Source organism: Olea europaea, unplaced genomic scaffold (assembly GCF_002742605.1).
Source record: "Olea europaea var. sylvestris unplaced genomic scaffold, O_europaea_v1 scaffold358, whole genome shotgun sequence".
Classification (NCBI taxonomy): Eukaryota; Viridiplantae; Streptophyta; class Magnoliopsida; order Lamiales; family Oleaceae; genus Olea; species Olea europaea.
This window is the reverse complement of record NW_019254992.1, coordinates 289,127-308,344: the sequence shown is the minus strand read 5'-3', so window position 1 is coordinate 308,344 and position 19,218 is coordinate 289,127. Positions and strand designations below refer to the sequence as shown.

The 19,218-nt window shown below is 33.8% G+C and overlaps 1 protein-coding gene across 1 annotated transcript; it reads left to right on the top strand.

The window, feature by feature from the left end:
• The first annotated feature begins 2,262 nt into the window (after positions 1–2,262).
• Positions 2,263–5,793, top strand: LOC111386508 (protein AUXIN SIGNALING F-BOX 2-like). Its single transcript, XM_023010975.1, has 3 exons — positions 2,263–3,547; positions 4,250–4,745; positions 4,831–5,793. Exons 1-3 carry the CDS (start codon positions 3,075–3,077, stop codon positions 5,599–5,601), a joined length of 1,740 nt encoding a protein of 579 aa, XP_022866743.1. The 5' UTR covers positions 2,263–3,074; the 3' UTR covers positions 5,602–5,793.
• Positions 5,794–19,218: the final 13,425 nt, after the last annotated feature.

The following is a 19,218-nucleotide window of genomic DNA, read 5'->3' as shown; positions in this document are numbered from 1 at the left end:
GTCTTCATTTACATTCCTAGAGCATGAACCTTATCAAACCATCAACTCACACAAAATTAAGTTTTTTAAGTCTAGTTTAGCCAGAGACCTTTATTTCTTGAAAACAATTAAATAGATTCATACATGAATCCGATAAATTTGTATAATATATCAAATTTCTTCTTCATGCAAGTTATTTTTCTCGATTAAATAGACCGCTAGTTCGATCATCAATCTACAATGTTTCAAACAGCACAAAAACATTAGGCTTGTCTAGACATAAAATGATTCAAATACTACACAAAATTTAAAACATATATAGTTTGTTGGAAAATATTATTTTTTTCCTCACTATATATATAACACCACATTAAAAAAGTTATTTCATAAATACAAAAAAAAAAAAAAAAATTAAATTAAATGTCATGGTGAAGTCATCATGCCCCTCCCATGTGGCTTTGCCATTGGTTAACATGACTACGTTTTATAGCAAGAAGTACATGTTAACATGTAGATAGATGAACTCCACAAAGAAACATTGAGTTAAATGCTAATATGTTAAGAGTTTGTGATTATTTTTTCTTGACAGTAATAAAATACTCAATATTGTCACAATGCTAGATAGTAGAGACAGAATGCGAGAAACATATATACATTATACAAGTATTTAAGGATAAGACACGTATTGCTTTCAAAACTTGAATACTTGTCTAATAAATCAATTATAAATTAAAAAAATTTAATCCAAAGCAAGTGTGTGATCATTTTCTTTACCTTTCAAGATTTTCAATTATGAGACCAGAGATTAATTGCTTCATTCCATTAAAAGCAATAATGAGAATTACCATGTCCTAGGATTCCTTTGTAGTAATTAGTAAATAACAAGCTCCTATATGTAATGGCTGCGAAGGATGAATGGGTGTGTGTGTGTGGGCGCGCAGCAGCGTTTGCCATTTGCATACCACACAGCCCAATAAAAACCATATGATTACAGATTCCATATACAACAGGTCTGTCTGTGTGTCTGAATTTTGAAGTGGTCTTATATTTTGTCAAAATCATTTTCTTCTACTGTGCACTGCTCATGTCCATTTTCCTTATCATTTATGCGCCACTCAACTCCCAAAACAAGAATTACACCATTGCTCCCTCACCTAATATCAACATTATTCCACCATACAAAATTTTAATCAAAGCATTCACAGATCCAACTCTTTAAGCCCATGTTTGAGAGTAGATTAAAAAAGTGATTTTTTTTTGCTTTTAAAAAATAATAATATATCTTTTTTTTTGAAAAAAATTAAATTTTAAATTAATTTTAAATGAAGCCAGTAGCAGGGTGAAGTTTATGTACTTTGTACCCGTTTTAGGTAACGACCCCTGTCCCTACCTCGTTTACCCGATTAGATAGATAATCCCCTCCCCATTTGAGACAATTGTTGCATATATCGAGTTGAAGGAGGCTTTTTTTTTTTTTTTTTAATTCCTATATCATAAGTTATGTGTGATCGATTCATATACTGATTACGTATATATAATGGGAATCTTGAGTGTGTGTTGTAACATAGGAGCAAGCTCTTGACATGGTTTTCGAAAGTTTTAAATAAGGTAGTATCACATTAATGATTTAATAAATTCTTGAACCATTTTGATCTTTGAAGACTAATTATGTTGTTGCTCGTTTAATTCTCATTTTTATCAAAATGCATTTTCTTTTTTCCCTTTTTAATCACACATTTTTCATTAAAATAATATTATACGTAAATTAAAAAATTTTCTTTATTTTTTATCCACACATTTTCTATCAATCTACTACTCTAAAATTTATTTTTTTAACAAAATGGGTGCCAAACACCCTCTAAAAGTTGAAAATATTATGAACTTATTAGCTATTCAAACAATAAGTTGAGAGCTAACGCTATAATTTTGCTAAAAAGAAAATTCATCTCCCCGAGGAAAAAATCTCAGAAGCACAAAATAATTTTCTTCAAAATCAAGAAAAAGTGAATCAATCAATCATATTTGCGAGAGTATTAATAACACTACACTCGCTCTGCGTGAGGCGTGCCTGTCTGAGCGGGGCACTAAGATTCCACCCACATGGGGGTGTTTTGATTGTAGGCCGCATATACACTGTAAATCGGCGAGTGGAAAACCAAAACTTATCAACAGAATGGTATTTCCGTAAATATTTAGTGAAAACAAGGTCGCTTTTGAGTGCAAGAGAGGTATGGAAACCACAGATAAAGACATATGCTGCATGTCGACGGTCAAGATTTCTCCTGTCTCTCTCCATCGAGCTAACACCCACCGTCAGATCTTATTCTTAGCATGGTTAAGAAATGGAGACCCAAGTTTACTACAGTCTCTTTCTCTTTCTTCTCTCTCATGATGAAATGGGTCTGGTGCTCAGTTTTTGAGTGAGAAAGTGTACAGATATAGATATAGAGAGAGAAGAGAGAGGCTTTGGATTTTCTCTTTTTGATGAGTGATTATAATCGCTCGGGGAATTTGCTTTGTTTTTATGCTGTTCTTGGTTGTGAAATTTGATTCTTTTTTGCTATAAATGGGAATTTAGCTTAGTTTTTCTCCGATCTGTGACTTTTCATTCCAATCTGTTATTGTATTTCCCGTTTTTTAATCAATTTTTTTTTTCCCGTTCAAATCTTTAATCTACACCCTTTGATTTTTGGATGATGATGGTAGAGGTCCGAATTATCTCAGTTCCTTGTCCTATAATTTCCTGTCGAGAAAAAAATTGTTTTATTCTTTTCCCCTCTTTGTTTATTTCAGATCTAATCTGAAAGTCGAAGAGAACCCAGAGAAGTTAAGCTCTCCATTTGTATCTTCATTTTGTGCCAAAAATCTTTAGATCTAGCCTGCATCTTGTATATTGCAGCTCAGATGCACCGAAAAAACTCTTATTTTTGAATTTAAAAATCCGTAGTTTTATCGTACTTCACGTTCAATGAGTACTACATAGTATATTAGTTGATTAGTAGCTTTCCGGGTTTTTCACCCCCCCAAAAATCACATATATTTTGGGAGAGCCGTGTTATTTAAAGATCGGGTCAGCTAGGGTAAAAAAGGAACAGATGCATTCATTTCAGAGTATGCTGAATTACTTCCCTGAGGAAGTATTAGAGCATGTATTCGACTTTTTGACATCGCATCGGGACCGAAATGCTGTGTCTTTGGTTTGCAAGTCCTGGTATGCGGTCGAGAGATTCAGCAGAGAGAAGGTTTTCGTAGGCAACTGCTACGCCATCAGCCCGGAGAGGCTGATTGCGAGGTTCCCAAGGTTTCGGTCGTTAACGCTAAAAGGGAAGCCCCATTTTGCCGATTTCAACTTGGTCCCCAATGACTGGGGCGGATACGTGCAACCCTGGATCGAGTCCATAGTGAGAGGCGGTGTGAATCTCGAGGAACTAAGGCTGAAGAGGATGTTGGTTTCTGATGAAAGCCTCGAGCTGCTTGCAACTTTTTTCCCCAATTTCAAGTCTTTGGTTTTGGTTAGCTGTGAAGGATTCACCACGGATGGTCTTGCTGCCATTGCATCAAATTGCAGGTCGACTTCACGTTATCTAAATCTTCTTCGCTTAATTTAGCAGCTTTAGCTTTTGTTCTGCTGTCACTTTATCTGCAATTTTGCTATTAATACAATTAGATGATGTTTGGCTTTGTCTTTGAGCTTTTCTTGATTTTGGCTACTTAAATTTCTGATTATCGGTAGGTCTTGGTGTTAAATTGATGGCTATTATCTAGGTCATACAGTCCTCCTGGTGCTTCACTACTGGTCTTGGTCCTGCTCTGCTTTCACTCCAAGACAGCTCTTAAATAGGCTTAATGTGTATTTTTCGATAGAGATCCAATTTTTTTCCGTGTAAATGTGAAGCCTTGTTTGTGCCCTCTTTCGAGCTCCAACACTGAAATGTATTTTCTTTTGTGCTTGCTCATATATCAGCTAATAATTTGGATGTTAGGTTGTAATTACAAGATGCACCAAGATTTGGGAAATACTGATTAATCATTTTCCATAAAATCCAAGATGTAAACCTAGAGTATATAGCTGTGAAGTAATGCCTGACTGGTAATTACTAGTCTTTGGATTAACTGCCTTGCAACCTCTCCAATACTTTATTATAGTACTGATTTCTGAATTCCCTCAAGGTCAATGTACATGTTTTGGATGAGTACAATTGGCCTTTGATTTCCCGAGCTATTCCTTTGGATAGTGTGATGTTTGTTGACGGTGTGGTCCTTGTGACAGGTTTCTTAGGGAGCTGGACTTGCAAGAAAATGAAGTTGAGGACCGAAGAGGGCAGTGGCTTAGCTGCTTTCCTGACAGCTGCACTTCTCTTGTCTCTTTGAATTTTACATGCCTCAAGGGAGAAGTTAATTTGGCGTCTCTAGAGAGATTGGTTGCAAGATGTCGTAATCTTAGAAGTCTGAGGGTTAACAATGCAGTGCCTCTTGATGCTCTCCAGAGAATTTTAGCACAAGCACCACAACTAGTGGATTTAGGGACTGGGTCGTTTGTCCACGATCCCGACACAGAGTCATATAACAAATTAGAAACTTCTATGCAGAAGTGTACGTCAATCACAAGCTTGTCAGGGTTCTTGGATGTCTCTGCACGCTGCTTGCCTGCCGTTTACCCGATTTGCGGACAATTGACTTCGTTGAATCTGAGCTATGCTCCAGGAATCTATAGTGATGAGCTTGTAAAGTTAATTTGCTACTGCAACAGATTAGAGCGACTATTGGTTTGATTCTCTTGAACTGTTTGTTTAAATTCAATATTTCTTTATTCTTTCTTGAAATCACAAGGATTAAGAATGTATTTTACAGGTTTTAGATACCATTGGGGATAAAGGGCTCGGTGTTGTGGCCTCATCTTGTAAAGAACTGCAGGAATTGAGAGTCTTCCTATCCGATGTCTATGGCATTGGCAATACAGCTGTAACTGAAGAAGGATTAGTTGCGATATCAGCTGGTTGTCCCAAGCTCAATTCAATACTCTATTTCTGTCAGCAGATGACCAATGAAGCACTCATTATGGTTGCCAAAAATTGCCCCAATTTCATTCGCTTCCGACTGTGCACGCTTAACCCAACTGTACCGGATGCCATAACCATGCAACCATTAGATGAAGGTTTTGGGGCAATTGTCAAATCATGCAAGGATCTTAAGCGGCTATCTATCTCTGGCCTCCTGACTGATCAAGTTTTCCTTTACATTGGAAGGTATGCTAAGCAGCTTGAAATGCTTTCGATAGCCTTTGCTGGAGATAGTGACAAGGGAATGCTCTGTGTGTTGAATGGATGCAAGAAGCTCAAGAAGCTGGAGATCAGGGATTGCCCCTTTGGCAATGTGGCACTTCTAGCGGACATGGGGAAGTATGAAACAATGCGATCCCTTTGGATGTCGTCCTGTGAAGTGACCTTTGGAGCTTGCAAAACCCTTGCCCGGAAGATGCCAAGGCTCAACGTTGAGATCATTAATGAAAATGACCAGATTGAGGCTAGTTTTGATGATAAGCAGAAAGTAGAGAAAATGTACCTGTATAGGACATTGGTTGGGCCCCGGAAAGATGCACCAGGTTTTGTGTGGACGTTGTAGCTGCATTTTGCTTGTATCATTCATTTTTCTGTATCATTTAGCTGTATTTTGTTGACCAAGTGTTCATGTTGCTAGTTCAATGGTGTGGTTCAATAGTTCTTTATTGTTTATTAATTTAAACTTAAGTTCTGTAATTTTTGTTGATATTGACCATTTTCAGTGCTATCAAATTACTGGTGAACTACATTTAAATTCTGGCTCCAGGGTATGATTTTTGCTTGTATTTTACAGCGTGTTGATTTCGAGGATGCTTCGTTTCGATTGTGTGAGATTTGAAAATTTACTTGGTCAAAGGCAAGTTGTGGGTTATAGCATTTCTATTTCCTTTCTTTTGGCTACCTGAAAACGAATGAAAGTTAAAGATAAGATGCCCTTGAAATTTGTCCTATGGTTTGAAAGCTTTGTAAATTGATTATAATTTACTTTTCTGCACAAAGCTAGAAAGACAGTAAATGTGAAGTTCCCTACTCCGGTCATTTTTCGCTCTCTTGATTGCTTAAGACTCCGAATTTGTGACATGCTTAAAGATTAGAATTAGTCTACCCTTTTCTTTCTACATTCTTCTTGGGGTGCTTTATCCAGTTATTAATGGCATTCGTGAATGAGAATTGAGATTTCTTTTGAAATATGGATAATGTGTCTCACCGAACTTAGACATTAGGCAACATACACTATATACTTGGTGCAGAATTTGAGATGCTAATAACCTTTTTCTTCTTGATATCATACATTCAAGAAGACGCTTGCTCTAGGAGATATCTTAAAGGCATTGTTGAGCAATTAATTTATCCATGTTCATCAGCCGAACTTGGAGGAAAAGGGGAATTGATCCTTAAGCAATATGCAACCTATAGTCGAGCAAAACAGCATGCAGAAACTGCTGAAGAACTTATTCTAATGAATAATACTATCTAGCACAAGTGGTTTGAAAGTACCAATCTAGATTACTACACTTGATTGGCCAAATTAAATGGATTATTTGACTATGCATTTAAATAAATATATCATTTAGTGCTATCTAATTGTCACCTAAACTGATGCTAAGCACTGGTACAGCTGAATAGCATTACTCCATTCCAACAGCTAGAAAAACTCCCTTGAATATTCAAGAAAGCCTTAATCACCATGTTGCATTATTAGTTCAAACAGATTGTACACATAAATCAGGCAAGGAATATAATCCTAACAAGGAGATGAGAGTTTCACCGAACACTCGATAGAACTTTCACAATTTGACAAAGCAATGACATCAATTTTATACCAATCTAAAATAGCACACAAATACTACTCGGTTCTATCATTAATAAACATCTTAGCAACTATCCTGGAACAAGGTGTGAAAAGGAAAAAAAATGCTCAGAAGCAATATTCTTCAAATATACAGCGGCAACAAAGTGCAGCCAAATTGCATTGCATAATAAACAAATTTACTATCTTTGCCACAATAATTCTCCAAAACGGAAGATGCATTACATAAGTTTCTACGGTCCACACGATGGAGCAAAGTATGCCATCATATTATCCATGAAACTCAATAAGTTATAACTACTAGTGATGAGATCCATGGTACGAGAACTAACAAGGAAAAGGATCTGTTGATCGTGAGGGAAGGTCCAATGACTATGACACGAGCAAAGAAGGTCAAAGAAGTCATGGAACTATTTTTTCAAGCTACAGAGAATGAAACATTGATCACAACAAGCAAAATAACAAGTTTCACGTTGGGCTTGTAAGAGAAACAAGATGGATCAACTTGGTTCAAGTTACAAAAATAGAAGCTGTGGAGTTCTACTATGCAACCACATAGTTGAACATGGCATGCCACCTTGCACAGAAGCTAGCTGAAGATTTGGACTGCCCTATGTGACCGCATTATACAAACTGGACACGAATTTTCCAAATTTCGCTTAATCTCCTAATTTAGTTAAAACTCTTTTTTTTTAATGGTATCTTTAGACTTTAATTTCATATTAATTAGGGGTTTTTTTTAATGTATTACATATAAATATAACTTATTGTTTTCATTGTAAAACACACAACTTAAGAGATACTATTGCGACGCGTACTTGCTTTCAACTCGTTCTTCTTTGAATTAATTTTAGAACTTATCAAGGACTAATTTTTTGAGGTGTTCAACAATTAAAGTAAGATTCGTAAATTTTGTGATCACGGGATGTAGATATTGTTTGCCATTGTTTTGGTTCTTTTGTTCAATAATTTAACGAGTCGAGTTTTTCCAACATTGTTTTTTGGTTTTTTTGGGTTTGATCTAATCTGTCGTGGGTTCCATAGCTTCAATTCCTATGTGCCACATTGTTTGGTATCAGAGCTTATGTTCCAAAAATTAATGTTATATCCTTTACTTTTTGTTTGAATTTCCATCCTCATTCTTCGTGTTCTTCATGTTTTTAAGTCATTCAATCCAACTAAAGTTTCCAAAAAAATAAATAATAATAAATAAATAAAATAAAATAAAATAAAAATTTATTTGTGAGCTAAATTAGTACCCCCAAATCAACTTCTCTTCGAATTTTTTGACTCCTTGTTGAATTTTAGTACAAAAAAAAAAAAATTGAAAATTGCAAAAAATAAAAAATAAAAAAATATAGCAATTACAAAAAAAGCCCAAAATCAAAAGCGTCCAATTCAATTCAAGAAATACCTTCTTGAATTTATCCTTAATGTTCCACTCTAGTGTCAATTTCTACTTCTCGAGTTATTCAAGAGTCAAATTTCCTTACTCAATTTTTTGTTTGAACTCTACAAGGATTGAGATTTGATTGAGATCAAATTAATTCTTTCAATCGGTTGCAAGGAAGCATTGAGTAGAAAAAGGCAGAGTGATGAGGCTAATAGAAGGAAAAAGTTAGGTTGAATAATACACGAGTGTACACATGTGAGGCAAATATCATTCTAGATTTAGGATGTTTGAAAGAGAGGATTTTACTTCAAACAGGAAGAATAATCAATTTATGTAGCGAACAATTTGAAAAGAAGTTGTCTGAAGATATGAAAAATAGGATGGATAGGCAAGATACATTGTTTGCTAATTTATGTAGCGAACAAGCTAGAAGAGTTCTGAACGCGAGAAAGCATGGTAGGTGGGAGCCTAGAGTGGAAAATTGTGGTGAAAATGAAGCAGGTAGTGGAATTGATGATATGCATTAGTGGATGATGAAATGGGAAGGATGAGGAATAGAGGAGATAGGCATAATAGAAGGGCTAGAGATTATGTTAGAGATGGTGTTGATAGGAATATGGGCAATATTAGAATGACTATTCCATCATGCAAAGGAATGAGCAATTCGTAGGCATATTTGGAGGGGGAGAAGAAGATAGAGCTTATATTTGATTGCCATAACTACTCGGAGGAGAAAAAGGTAAAATTTGCTATCATCGAGTTTACCGATTATGCTATCATTTGATAGGATCAAATAGTAACATCTAGGAGGAGAAATCATGACATGAATATTGAAACATAGGAAGAATTGAAGGCTATCATGAGGAAGATGTTCGTTCCTAATCATTAGTATATGGGCCTTTATCAAAAATTACAAAGCCTCTATCAGGGATCTAGAAGTATGGAGGATTATTACAAGAAGATAGAGATTGCAATGATTAGAGCAAATGTTGAGGAGGATTGGAAGGCCACATGGCCTGATTTTTGAATGGTAGAAATAGCTAATATAATGGAACTACAACATTACGTGGAGTTGGACGACATGCTACATAAAGGTATAAAAATGGAGAGACGGTTGAAGAGAAAGTGAGTAGCTAGATACCTATTAGGTTCTTCGGGTTCTAACTTTTGGTGAAAATCGAAGTGGGATAACAATAAAGGTGATGGGGTTGTTTCAAAGGGTAACATTGAGCTACATAAGGGGATAGAGGAAGTTGCTAGCAAAGCTACACCTAAGGCAAATTTCCAACCCCTAAGAATTGGGAAATCAAATGCTTTAAGTGCTTGAGATCGAGACACATTATTTTTTAATGTCCAAAAAAAGGGCTATGATTTTGCGACATAATGGAGAATTGGTAAATTATAGTGAGTGTGAGTACCATAATATGTCGAAATTGGAAGATGCTAATGATGGGGAGAAAATTGAGCATGCAGTGGGAGAGCTGTTGGTCACAAGGTGAGCGCTTAGTGCTCAAATCAAAATAGATGACTTGGAGTAACAAAGGAAGAACAAATTTCTAAGAGATGCCATGTCAACAACAAGGTATACAACGTGATTATTGATGGGAGGAGTTGTACCGGTGTGGCTAGCACTATACTTGTTGAAGAAACTGGAATTAATAATACTAAAATATCTCGGGCCTTACAAAATGAAATATCTAAACCAATGTGGAGAAGATAAGGTGAATAAGCGAGTGTTGATGAGTTTCTCAATTGGGAGGTACCATAATAAGGTGATGTGTGATGTAGCTCCTATACATGCTAGGCACATTTTGTTGGGAAGGCCATGGCAATATGATAGGAAGTGATGCATGATGGGCACAAAAATATGTATAGCTTTACTGAAGATAGGAAATCTATTACTTTTGTGCCGTTAATACCAGCACAAGTGTATGAAGATCAAATTAAATTGACAGCGAGCAAGAAAAAAGATTGAGAGAAAAGGAGAGCAAGATTGATCTTTCACAACAAAAAAATAAGTGAGAAAAATTAAGGTGGTTAATAGTGAGAAAAAAATAGCAGAGCTACAAGAGTAAAGAAAAAGAGTATTATGAGAGGAGAAAAATTTCGAAAGTAAATTTCTTTGCAAAAGGGAATGAGTTAAAGAGAGCAATAGTTGATGACCGATCCACTATCTTATTTGTTTATAAGGAATCACTCCTCACTTTTGAAGAATCTAAAATACCCCTCCTTCGTTTGGCTACTAATTTGTTGCAGGAATTTCAAATACTTGTTTCTAGAGGATATGCCTAATGGATTACTACTTGTCTGAGGCATTGAGCATCAAATTGACTTCGTACCTGGAGCTGTCATTCCAAACAGACCAGCTTGTCGAAGTAATTCCCAAGGAGACCAAGGAATTCCAAAGGAAAATGGAGAATTGATGAGCAAATGGTAAGTGAGGGAAAGCATGAGATCATGTGCCGTGTTAGTGGTATTTGTACCGAAGAAAGATGGAATTTGGAAGATGTGTGTAGACTGTCGGGCGATCAACAACATAATGGTAAAATATTGTCATCCTATATTAAGTTAGATGAATTACATTGATCGTGCATGTTTAGTAAAATAGATCTTAAAAGTGGATATTATCAAATTAAGATGAGAAGGTGATGAGTGGAAAATTGCTTTCATAACTAAATATGGTTTATATGAGTGGTAGTCATTCCAGTTGGATTCCTAATGCATTTAGCACATTTATGAGATCAATGAATCATGTTTTATGTGCATTTATAGGTAAATTTGTAGTAGTTTATTGCGATAGTATCTTGGTATACACTAAGAACTCAAATGAGCATATAGATCATTTAGGATGTGTGCTTGTGATTTTAATATAAGAACAACTTTATGCTAACTTTAAAAAGTGTACATTTTGCATGAAAATGTTATTTTTCTTGGTTATGTTGTTAGTGCAAAGGGAATTGAAGTGAACGAAGAAAAAATCAAATCTATCAAGGAGTGTTTGTTAAAGATTTTAGCACGATTGCTACACCACTCACGGAGATTTGAAGAAAAGTGTAGGATTTCATTAGGAAGTTGAACAAAAACATGCTTTTAATACTATTAATGATAAGCTGTATACTGCACCACTACCTAACTTTAATAATACTTTTGAGATTGAATGTGATACCTCAGAAATATGTATTGGAGCTATCTTGATGCAGCAACGAAGGCCAATAACTTACTTTAGTTAAAAGCTAAGCAGAGCAACTCTCAATTATTCTACATATAACAAGGAGTTGTATGCACTTGTTTGAGCTTTGAGCTTTGGAGACGTGGCAACACTACACATAGCTAAAGAAATTAGTGATTCACACGGATCACGAGTCCTTGAAGCATTTAAAGGGTTAAGGTAAACTAAACAAGAGGCATAAAAGGTGGGGATGGAGTTCATCGAGACAGTTTCATATGTTATTCGATACAAGCAAGGTAGGAAAAATGTGGTTGCAGGTGCATTATCGAGGAGGTATGTACTATTAACTTTCTTAGGTTCCAAATTGTTAGGATTTGAATATATTAAGGACATATATACTAATGACCCGAACTTTTCTAATATATGCTAATCATGTGACAAATGTGCCATAGATAGATTCTTTGACATGATGGATATTTATTTCGGGAAAATAAGTTATGTGTACCTAGGTATTCAATAAGAGAATTGTTAGTATGTGAAGCACATAGTGGAGGTTTAATGGATCACTTTGGGGTTAAGAAGACCTTGGATAAGTTAAATGAATACTTTTATTGGCCTAAGATGAAGGTTGACGTTGATCGGGTTTGTAATAGATGTTTCATTTGTAAAAAAGCTAAGTCTAAGGTTTTATCTTAAGGTTTGTATACGCCATTACCTATTCTTAGTAAGCCTTGAGTTGATGTATCTATGGACTTTGTGTTGGGTTTACATAGGACTAAAAAACGAAGAAAATTCATTCTTGTGGTGGTAGATATGTTTAGTAAGATGGCATATTTCATTCCATGTATTGCGAATTTATTTTTTAAAGAAATAGTGCATTTACATGAAAGATTTGTATTGGATCAAAATGTTAAGTTCCTTAGTCATTTTTGAAAGATTTTGTGAAGTAAGTTAGGGACTATGCTATTATTCTCTACTACTTGTCAGCCACAAATAGATGGGCAAACTGGGGTTGTTAATAGGACTATGATACAACTATTACGCACTATGATCAATAAAAATTTGAAGAGTTTAGAGGATTGCTTACCATTCATAAAATTTGCATATAATAGAGCCTTGCATTCTACTACTTATACTTCATTTTAAATTGTTTATGGTTTTTATACACTAATACATTTGGATTTAATTCATTTACTTGTTGATGAGAGGGGTAGCATGGATGGAAAGAAGAAGGTCGAGTTGATAAGATCCCTTTATCAGAAAGTAAGGTACCATATTGAGAAGAAAAATGAGCATTATGTTTCTCAAGCAAATAAAGTACGAAGGTACGTTACATTTGAACCAAGAGATTATGTTTGAGTGCATATGAGAAACGAATGCTTCTCGGCTCAAAGGAAATCAAAGTTGTGATCGAGAGGAAATAGAAAGTTTCAAGTGCTTGGAAAGATCAATGACAATGCCTCTAAATTGGATCTTCTAAATGAGTATAGCAATTCTGCTACTTTCAATATTTCTGATCCTTCCTTGTTTGACACAGATAAAGATTCAAGGACAAAATATTTTGAAGGAGAAAATGATGAAATTCATGGTACGAGAGCTAGTAAGGATGAGGATCTATTGACCGTGGAAGAAGGGCTAATGACTAGGTCACGAGCAATAAAGGTCAAAGAAGCCATGAGATTACTTGTTCAAGCTATGGTGAATGAAATTCAATCACAAAAAGCAAAAGGATAGGTTTCATATTGGACATGGAAGAAGAAATAAGATGAATCAACTTGGTTCAAGTCACGGGTGAAGGAGCTGCAAGTTTATCTATTGGACGCATAGTTGAACAAGACATGCGATCGCATGCCTTCATACGGAGAAGCCAGTTGAAGATTTGGATTGGCCTATGTGATCGCATTCCCTAGACCTATGCGGCAGCATAGTACAAACTGGTCACGAATTTTTCAGTTTTGGCGTAATCTCCTATTTTGGTTAAAACTCTTTTTTTATGGTATCTTTTGATATCTTTAGACTTTAACTCCATATTAATTAGGGTTTTTTTTATGCGTTACCTATAAATAGGACTTATTATTTTCATTGTGAAATACACAATTTGAGAGATTATTGCGAGACATATTTGCTTTCAATTCCTTCTTTATTGAATCAATTTTCGAACTTATCAAGGATTAATTTCTTGTGGAGTTCAACAATTCAAGTAATGTTCATAAGTTTTGTAATCATGGGTCAAGATATTGTCTACAATTGTCTTGATTTTTTGGTTCAATAATTTATCGAGTCAAGATTTTTCAAACGTTGATTATTGACTTTCTTGAATTTGATATAATCTGTCGTAGATTTCGTAACTTTAATTTCTACATGGATTCGCATCAACTAGCTAGTAAGAATTGATGATATTTTTTATATGAATTTGGTGGGCCTATGTCAAATAGCAATGGTTCGAAACGTTAACCATGTCTAAGAGTTTAGAGCTTATTCGGTGTAGTCTTCAGTTTAGTTTTGAAGAGAACTGAACCAAGCACTAATTTTAGATATTTAGTAAATGGAACTGTCAGGTTCTTTAATTATGGAATCGTTTGGGTTTGGTTCTGTTCGATTTAGTTCGGCTCGATTCTTGGGTTTTGTACAATAATTATTATTTTAATATTTACAACAATGCTACATTAATTTAACTAATTACATGTTCAATTTTAGCTCTAACCAAATAACTTAGTCTAATCTCATAATATCTTTTACACATCTCTTTGTTGAGTTATTCATAGATTTGATTGTTAAAATCACAGGGATAGAAAGATAGCAAGTTCACAATAATAAAGAGAGGCATAACCGAGCTTTCAATTTGATTTCTCTATAACGATAGAAACGATACTACAATAGAATTAGAGATTTGGGTAAAATTTAGGTCTATTTGATTAAGTTAGGCTTGGACTTGGGCTGAAATGTAGAAATAGAAAAATTTTATTTTGGGTTTGGGCTAAATTAATTAGTTAGCAAATTTATTTAGAAAAATAAAATAATTTAGCTTATTTAAGATTAAAAAAATTAGGGAGATTCAGTTTTTCATCTAGAATCGAGAACCGAATCAAACCCTTTGGTTCTCGATTCAAATAGCCATTCGACTATTTAACTTGGTTCGGGAGTTTTGTCCAGTCATACTTGTGTTGTATGGTTTGATGCAAACTGCCAAAGGTATTGAGCTACAAATACATATTCACTAAATGATGTGGCATTTTGTCATGGTCATGCAATTATCGTATTCTGAACTTCTATATTAGGGAAAATTAAAAGAAATCTTAGCTGACGAGAGGTTCCTTAATGAATTTAGCAACGAGTGTCTATTCATAAATAACACTAATTTGAAAGCCATATGTCTTCAAATAATAATTATTAAAATCAAAAGAAAGAAAAATAGTATGAAGAGAAAGCGAGGTATGCCATAGCAGATCTCCTCAAAACAGAATTCACTCCTGAACCAATAACAACAGGATAATTGAACATCTATTTCACTAGAAATAACACTTCTTCCAAAGTGGGTTCTGCACTGTACCAACCTTAAAAGTCATACATAAGTGTTGAAAATATTTTTCTTGAATGTAATAGACACAAACTAAAATACTGGGGCTGAATTTTATATTTGAAAATAAATGGAATGGAATTTTATTTCAACAACATGAAAAGAACAGAATTTTTAAAGACTTACATGGTTAATCAACGAACGAAAAGCTTTGAATTGTCGACCGTTGTTGTAAGCCTAGATAATAGATTAAACACGTTTTTTATATCAAAATGTTCTCTATTATGTTCATTATTTCGGTCTTGAACCTTCTTGATTTTATGAGTGCGCTATAAATTTGTATAAATAAAATTCTCATAGAACTGACCAAGTTCACACTCACATAGACGGTGTTCTATAAAAAGTACCCTATAATTCTCCATTTGTACTATTAACAATCATCATTAAAAATATAACTTATTCTAACCAATCTTTGGTAGGCAATACTTATTTGCATTGTAGAAATGGTGGAGTTAAAACTCCGAAGTTCTACTTATCGACTTAGTCATAACTAATTTTTTTTTATTGAACCTAATACATGGGATCTCTAGTCGCCAAGTTAGGTTTCCATTATCCCGACCGATTAGTTTAAGCTATATACCCATTTCCCTCATTGTCCAGTCTATTTTCTCCAGATAATTCATTTGTAAATGGATCCGTTAGATTATCCTTTGAATTAAAAAAGTTAATAGATATTATTTCATTTGAGAGTAACTACAAAATGGTATTATGTCTATGACATATATGTTGAGACTTGCCATTATACATGATATTTTGTGCCATTTTATTTGTAGCAAGCTACCTCGATGAAATGATACACATGTTGTCACTAATTAGAAAATCTTTCCATTTTTTTTAAGCTATCATGTTTACTTTTAACTTTGATGAAAGTTCTAATTTCTTTCAATTATCAAATCATATGAATGATTTTCACAAAACTACTACTAGTCATTAATTTGACAACAATCTTAAGACGGATTTTGCCCCTGCACTAATGTTAATAGGATAATAGGATGTCCATCTTTCAAGATACCACACTTCTTCCAAAATAGGTATTGCATTATACCAAAATTTTTCAGTCGAACTAAAGCGTTGATAATATTCTTCTTGAACGGAATAGACACAAATTACAATATTGAAATGAAATTTTATTTCTTAAATAATTGGAAAAATTTTATTTCAGAAAAAAAAGAAAAAAAAAAGCAGAACTTTTGAAGAGATGAGAAAATTAAAAATCAATTATAACTTGAATTGATTTGGTTTAATGGTGTAGACTGCATACTATCAAAAGATTATGATTCTTTATCATGCACATTTTGCACTTGAGGAGTGCATGCACTCCATTGACACACCTATTGGAGACATTTTTTAATTCATACATTTTAATCTTTACATACCCTTAAATTCCAACACTACAATCCCTGCACACACCAAAAACAAGACGTACACCTATTCCAGTAATAATTAATTTAGTTAGTTACATTTTGAGCATGACTTAGATCGGAACAAAAGTATTTAGGTCTAGCACTAGTCAGTCCTAATAATAATTATAAAAGCTGCAAGGTTTATGCAGAGTGAGCGATTTAACTGATCAATTCAATCTTACTATAGAAAACGTTTGCATCTGAATAAAATGTTGGATAGTTAGTGCATAATTATATTCTATTAACAATAATACGTACATGCAAATATAAATAGAGTAACAACCCACCGAAACCATGGTATGTGCATAATAATGAGCAAATCACGGCTTACATAATCATAGAAAATGCATCAATTAGAAGGAGATGACATGAAGTGAGATATGTGAATACAAATTTTCTTAAAACGAATTCGCCCCCGTACAGATGCTAATAGGATCAAATGTACGTTAGTCTTCTAAGAAGCAACGCTTATTCAAAAATTAATATAGCACAATATTAATTTTGCCTAGCGAACCAATGCTTGATCGTACTATTATAGAATGGAAGATACTGAGCACTAAATATCGAACACAAAACTCAAAAATTATTCAAAAATTATTTTGACATAAGTTGGAGAAGAAAATAATTATATGGAATTGATTTGGAGTGAAGAAAATGGAATTACGAAGTCCTATTTATAGATTTTCATGTCACTTCCTAATGGTCGTATCTTTTGGCAAAATTTAGCTCAACCAATAGATCGTACCATTTCATGATTGATGATCTAGATCGCACTTTATCAAATTGTCGTGACTTTTTGTTAAGCACCTTTTCACTTGAAGAGTCGCACCCAATAATTGCAACCATTGGAGAATTTTTTTCAATTCACACATTTTAGTCTTTTTATATATTCTTAAATTTCAACAATCACACACATGATTGTTGTTTGCAAAATATTCTTCCAATTAAAGTTCGGACACACTTTAGGATTTGTGGGGGATGGCATTGTTTTCTTCAAATTAGAATATTGAGATATTCAATAATATTCGAAATATAAACTGCACTGCAGTGATTATCTTGTTTAATTTAAGATTTTCATAATTTTAAAAATTGAATATACAATGAAAGGATCCAAAATCTATAAGTAAATATGGTTTACTATTAAGAGTGTAGTTGTTTCGTAAAAGTCTTCCATACAACTTCAGAATAGAAAGAAATTAAAACTTTCAATAAAGTAAGAAGTATGATGGATTCAAAAATGTTTGACAGAATTTCTAATTGGTGACAATTTGCGCATATTATATGATTTAATTGAGATTGGAATGAAATGTCATATATAATGGTAAATCTCGATATATACTTCTTAAACACAATATCATTCGATAGTTTCTCTTGAAAGGAATAGTATTGATTGTTCTATTGAAGAATAACTTATCGAATCCATTTACGAATGAGTTATTATCTAAGATTGAATAAATGGCACATCGAGGAAAATGGATGTATAGCCTAAACTAATGGGTCAACTTAATGAAAACCTAACCTGTCAATTAGAGATCTCCATGGACTAGGTTTAATAGAATAACTAGTTATGATTGGCTCGATAAGAACCACTTTGGAGTTTTAACTTCTCCCCATTTTTATGATACAAATAAGTGCTGCTATAAAAATATTGGTTAGGATAAGTTATGCTTTTAAGTATGACTATATCTAATAAATAATATAAGTAGAATATTGTAGGGTAATCTTTATAGAACATTATCTATGTGAGTGCGAACTTGACCGGTTCTATGAATATTTTATTAGGTAAAATCTATCTGAAGATTGTTGGATAAATTAGTGCATGAATAAATCAATGATTAATAGGATGCAAATATCTTAGTAACCACATATAAAATATTGTATTTCCTCTTATAATTTCAAGTACTTATCTAAGCTTAGGGTGCAATAAGCTTTGTAATATCTATGAATTAAGTTTGACAGAAAGCTATATATGCATACATGTGTTAATTGAGTTATCGGAAGCGTTCATCCTACTCATAAAATTGACACACTTATTTGACAAATAATCGCGATCTTTAATTTTAATCAATTCAAAGCTCAATATCTTATGGATCTCAAGTGGTCATAAAAAACTCTCCCATGATGTTAATGAAATTTATATTGAGCGTTGGATTGACTTAAATTAAAGATCATGATTATTTGTCATATAAGTGTGTCAAATTTGAGTATGAGAAACGGTCCCTTCCATTGACCTGTTAAATGCAAATTTTCATGTATGGTTACTAAGATGTTTGCATTTTAATAATCATTGCTTTATTGATGCACTAATTTATCTAACACAAGAAAAGAGATTTATCCAAGTGAAAATGCAAAGTAAATGCTCTAGAACCTATTGTGCATTTTGGTATGTCACAATGATGGAAACATTCATGAATTGAGGCTTATGGGATATTGGTCAGCATAAAGGCAGCATTTATGAATGATAGCTCAATTTTCTTGGGTCAGTTATGTAACTTGTACATCAAGTTTGACATTGTTGTGAGGTGACAGCTTTTATACATTGATTTTAATAACACTTTAAACAATCAAGGACAAAAATTTTGACACACATCTTAGAATGTCAAACTTAGTCTACTCAAACAGTGTGCAAGTAGTTTATTTCTTCTTGGGTTTGGTACAATCGATCCTTTGATATTTCACATTCCGTTTGGTTTCTCAATTTAAACACCTTGTAAACAATACTGGTTATTTTTCACTTGAATTGCATAATAGATCCTAAAACTTTAAAATCTAATAGGTGTATCTACAATTCCATTTACAAAAGATAGATGACCCATACGATCGTACA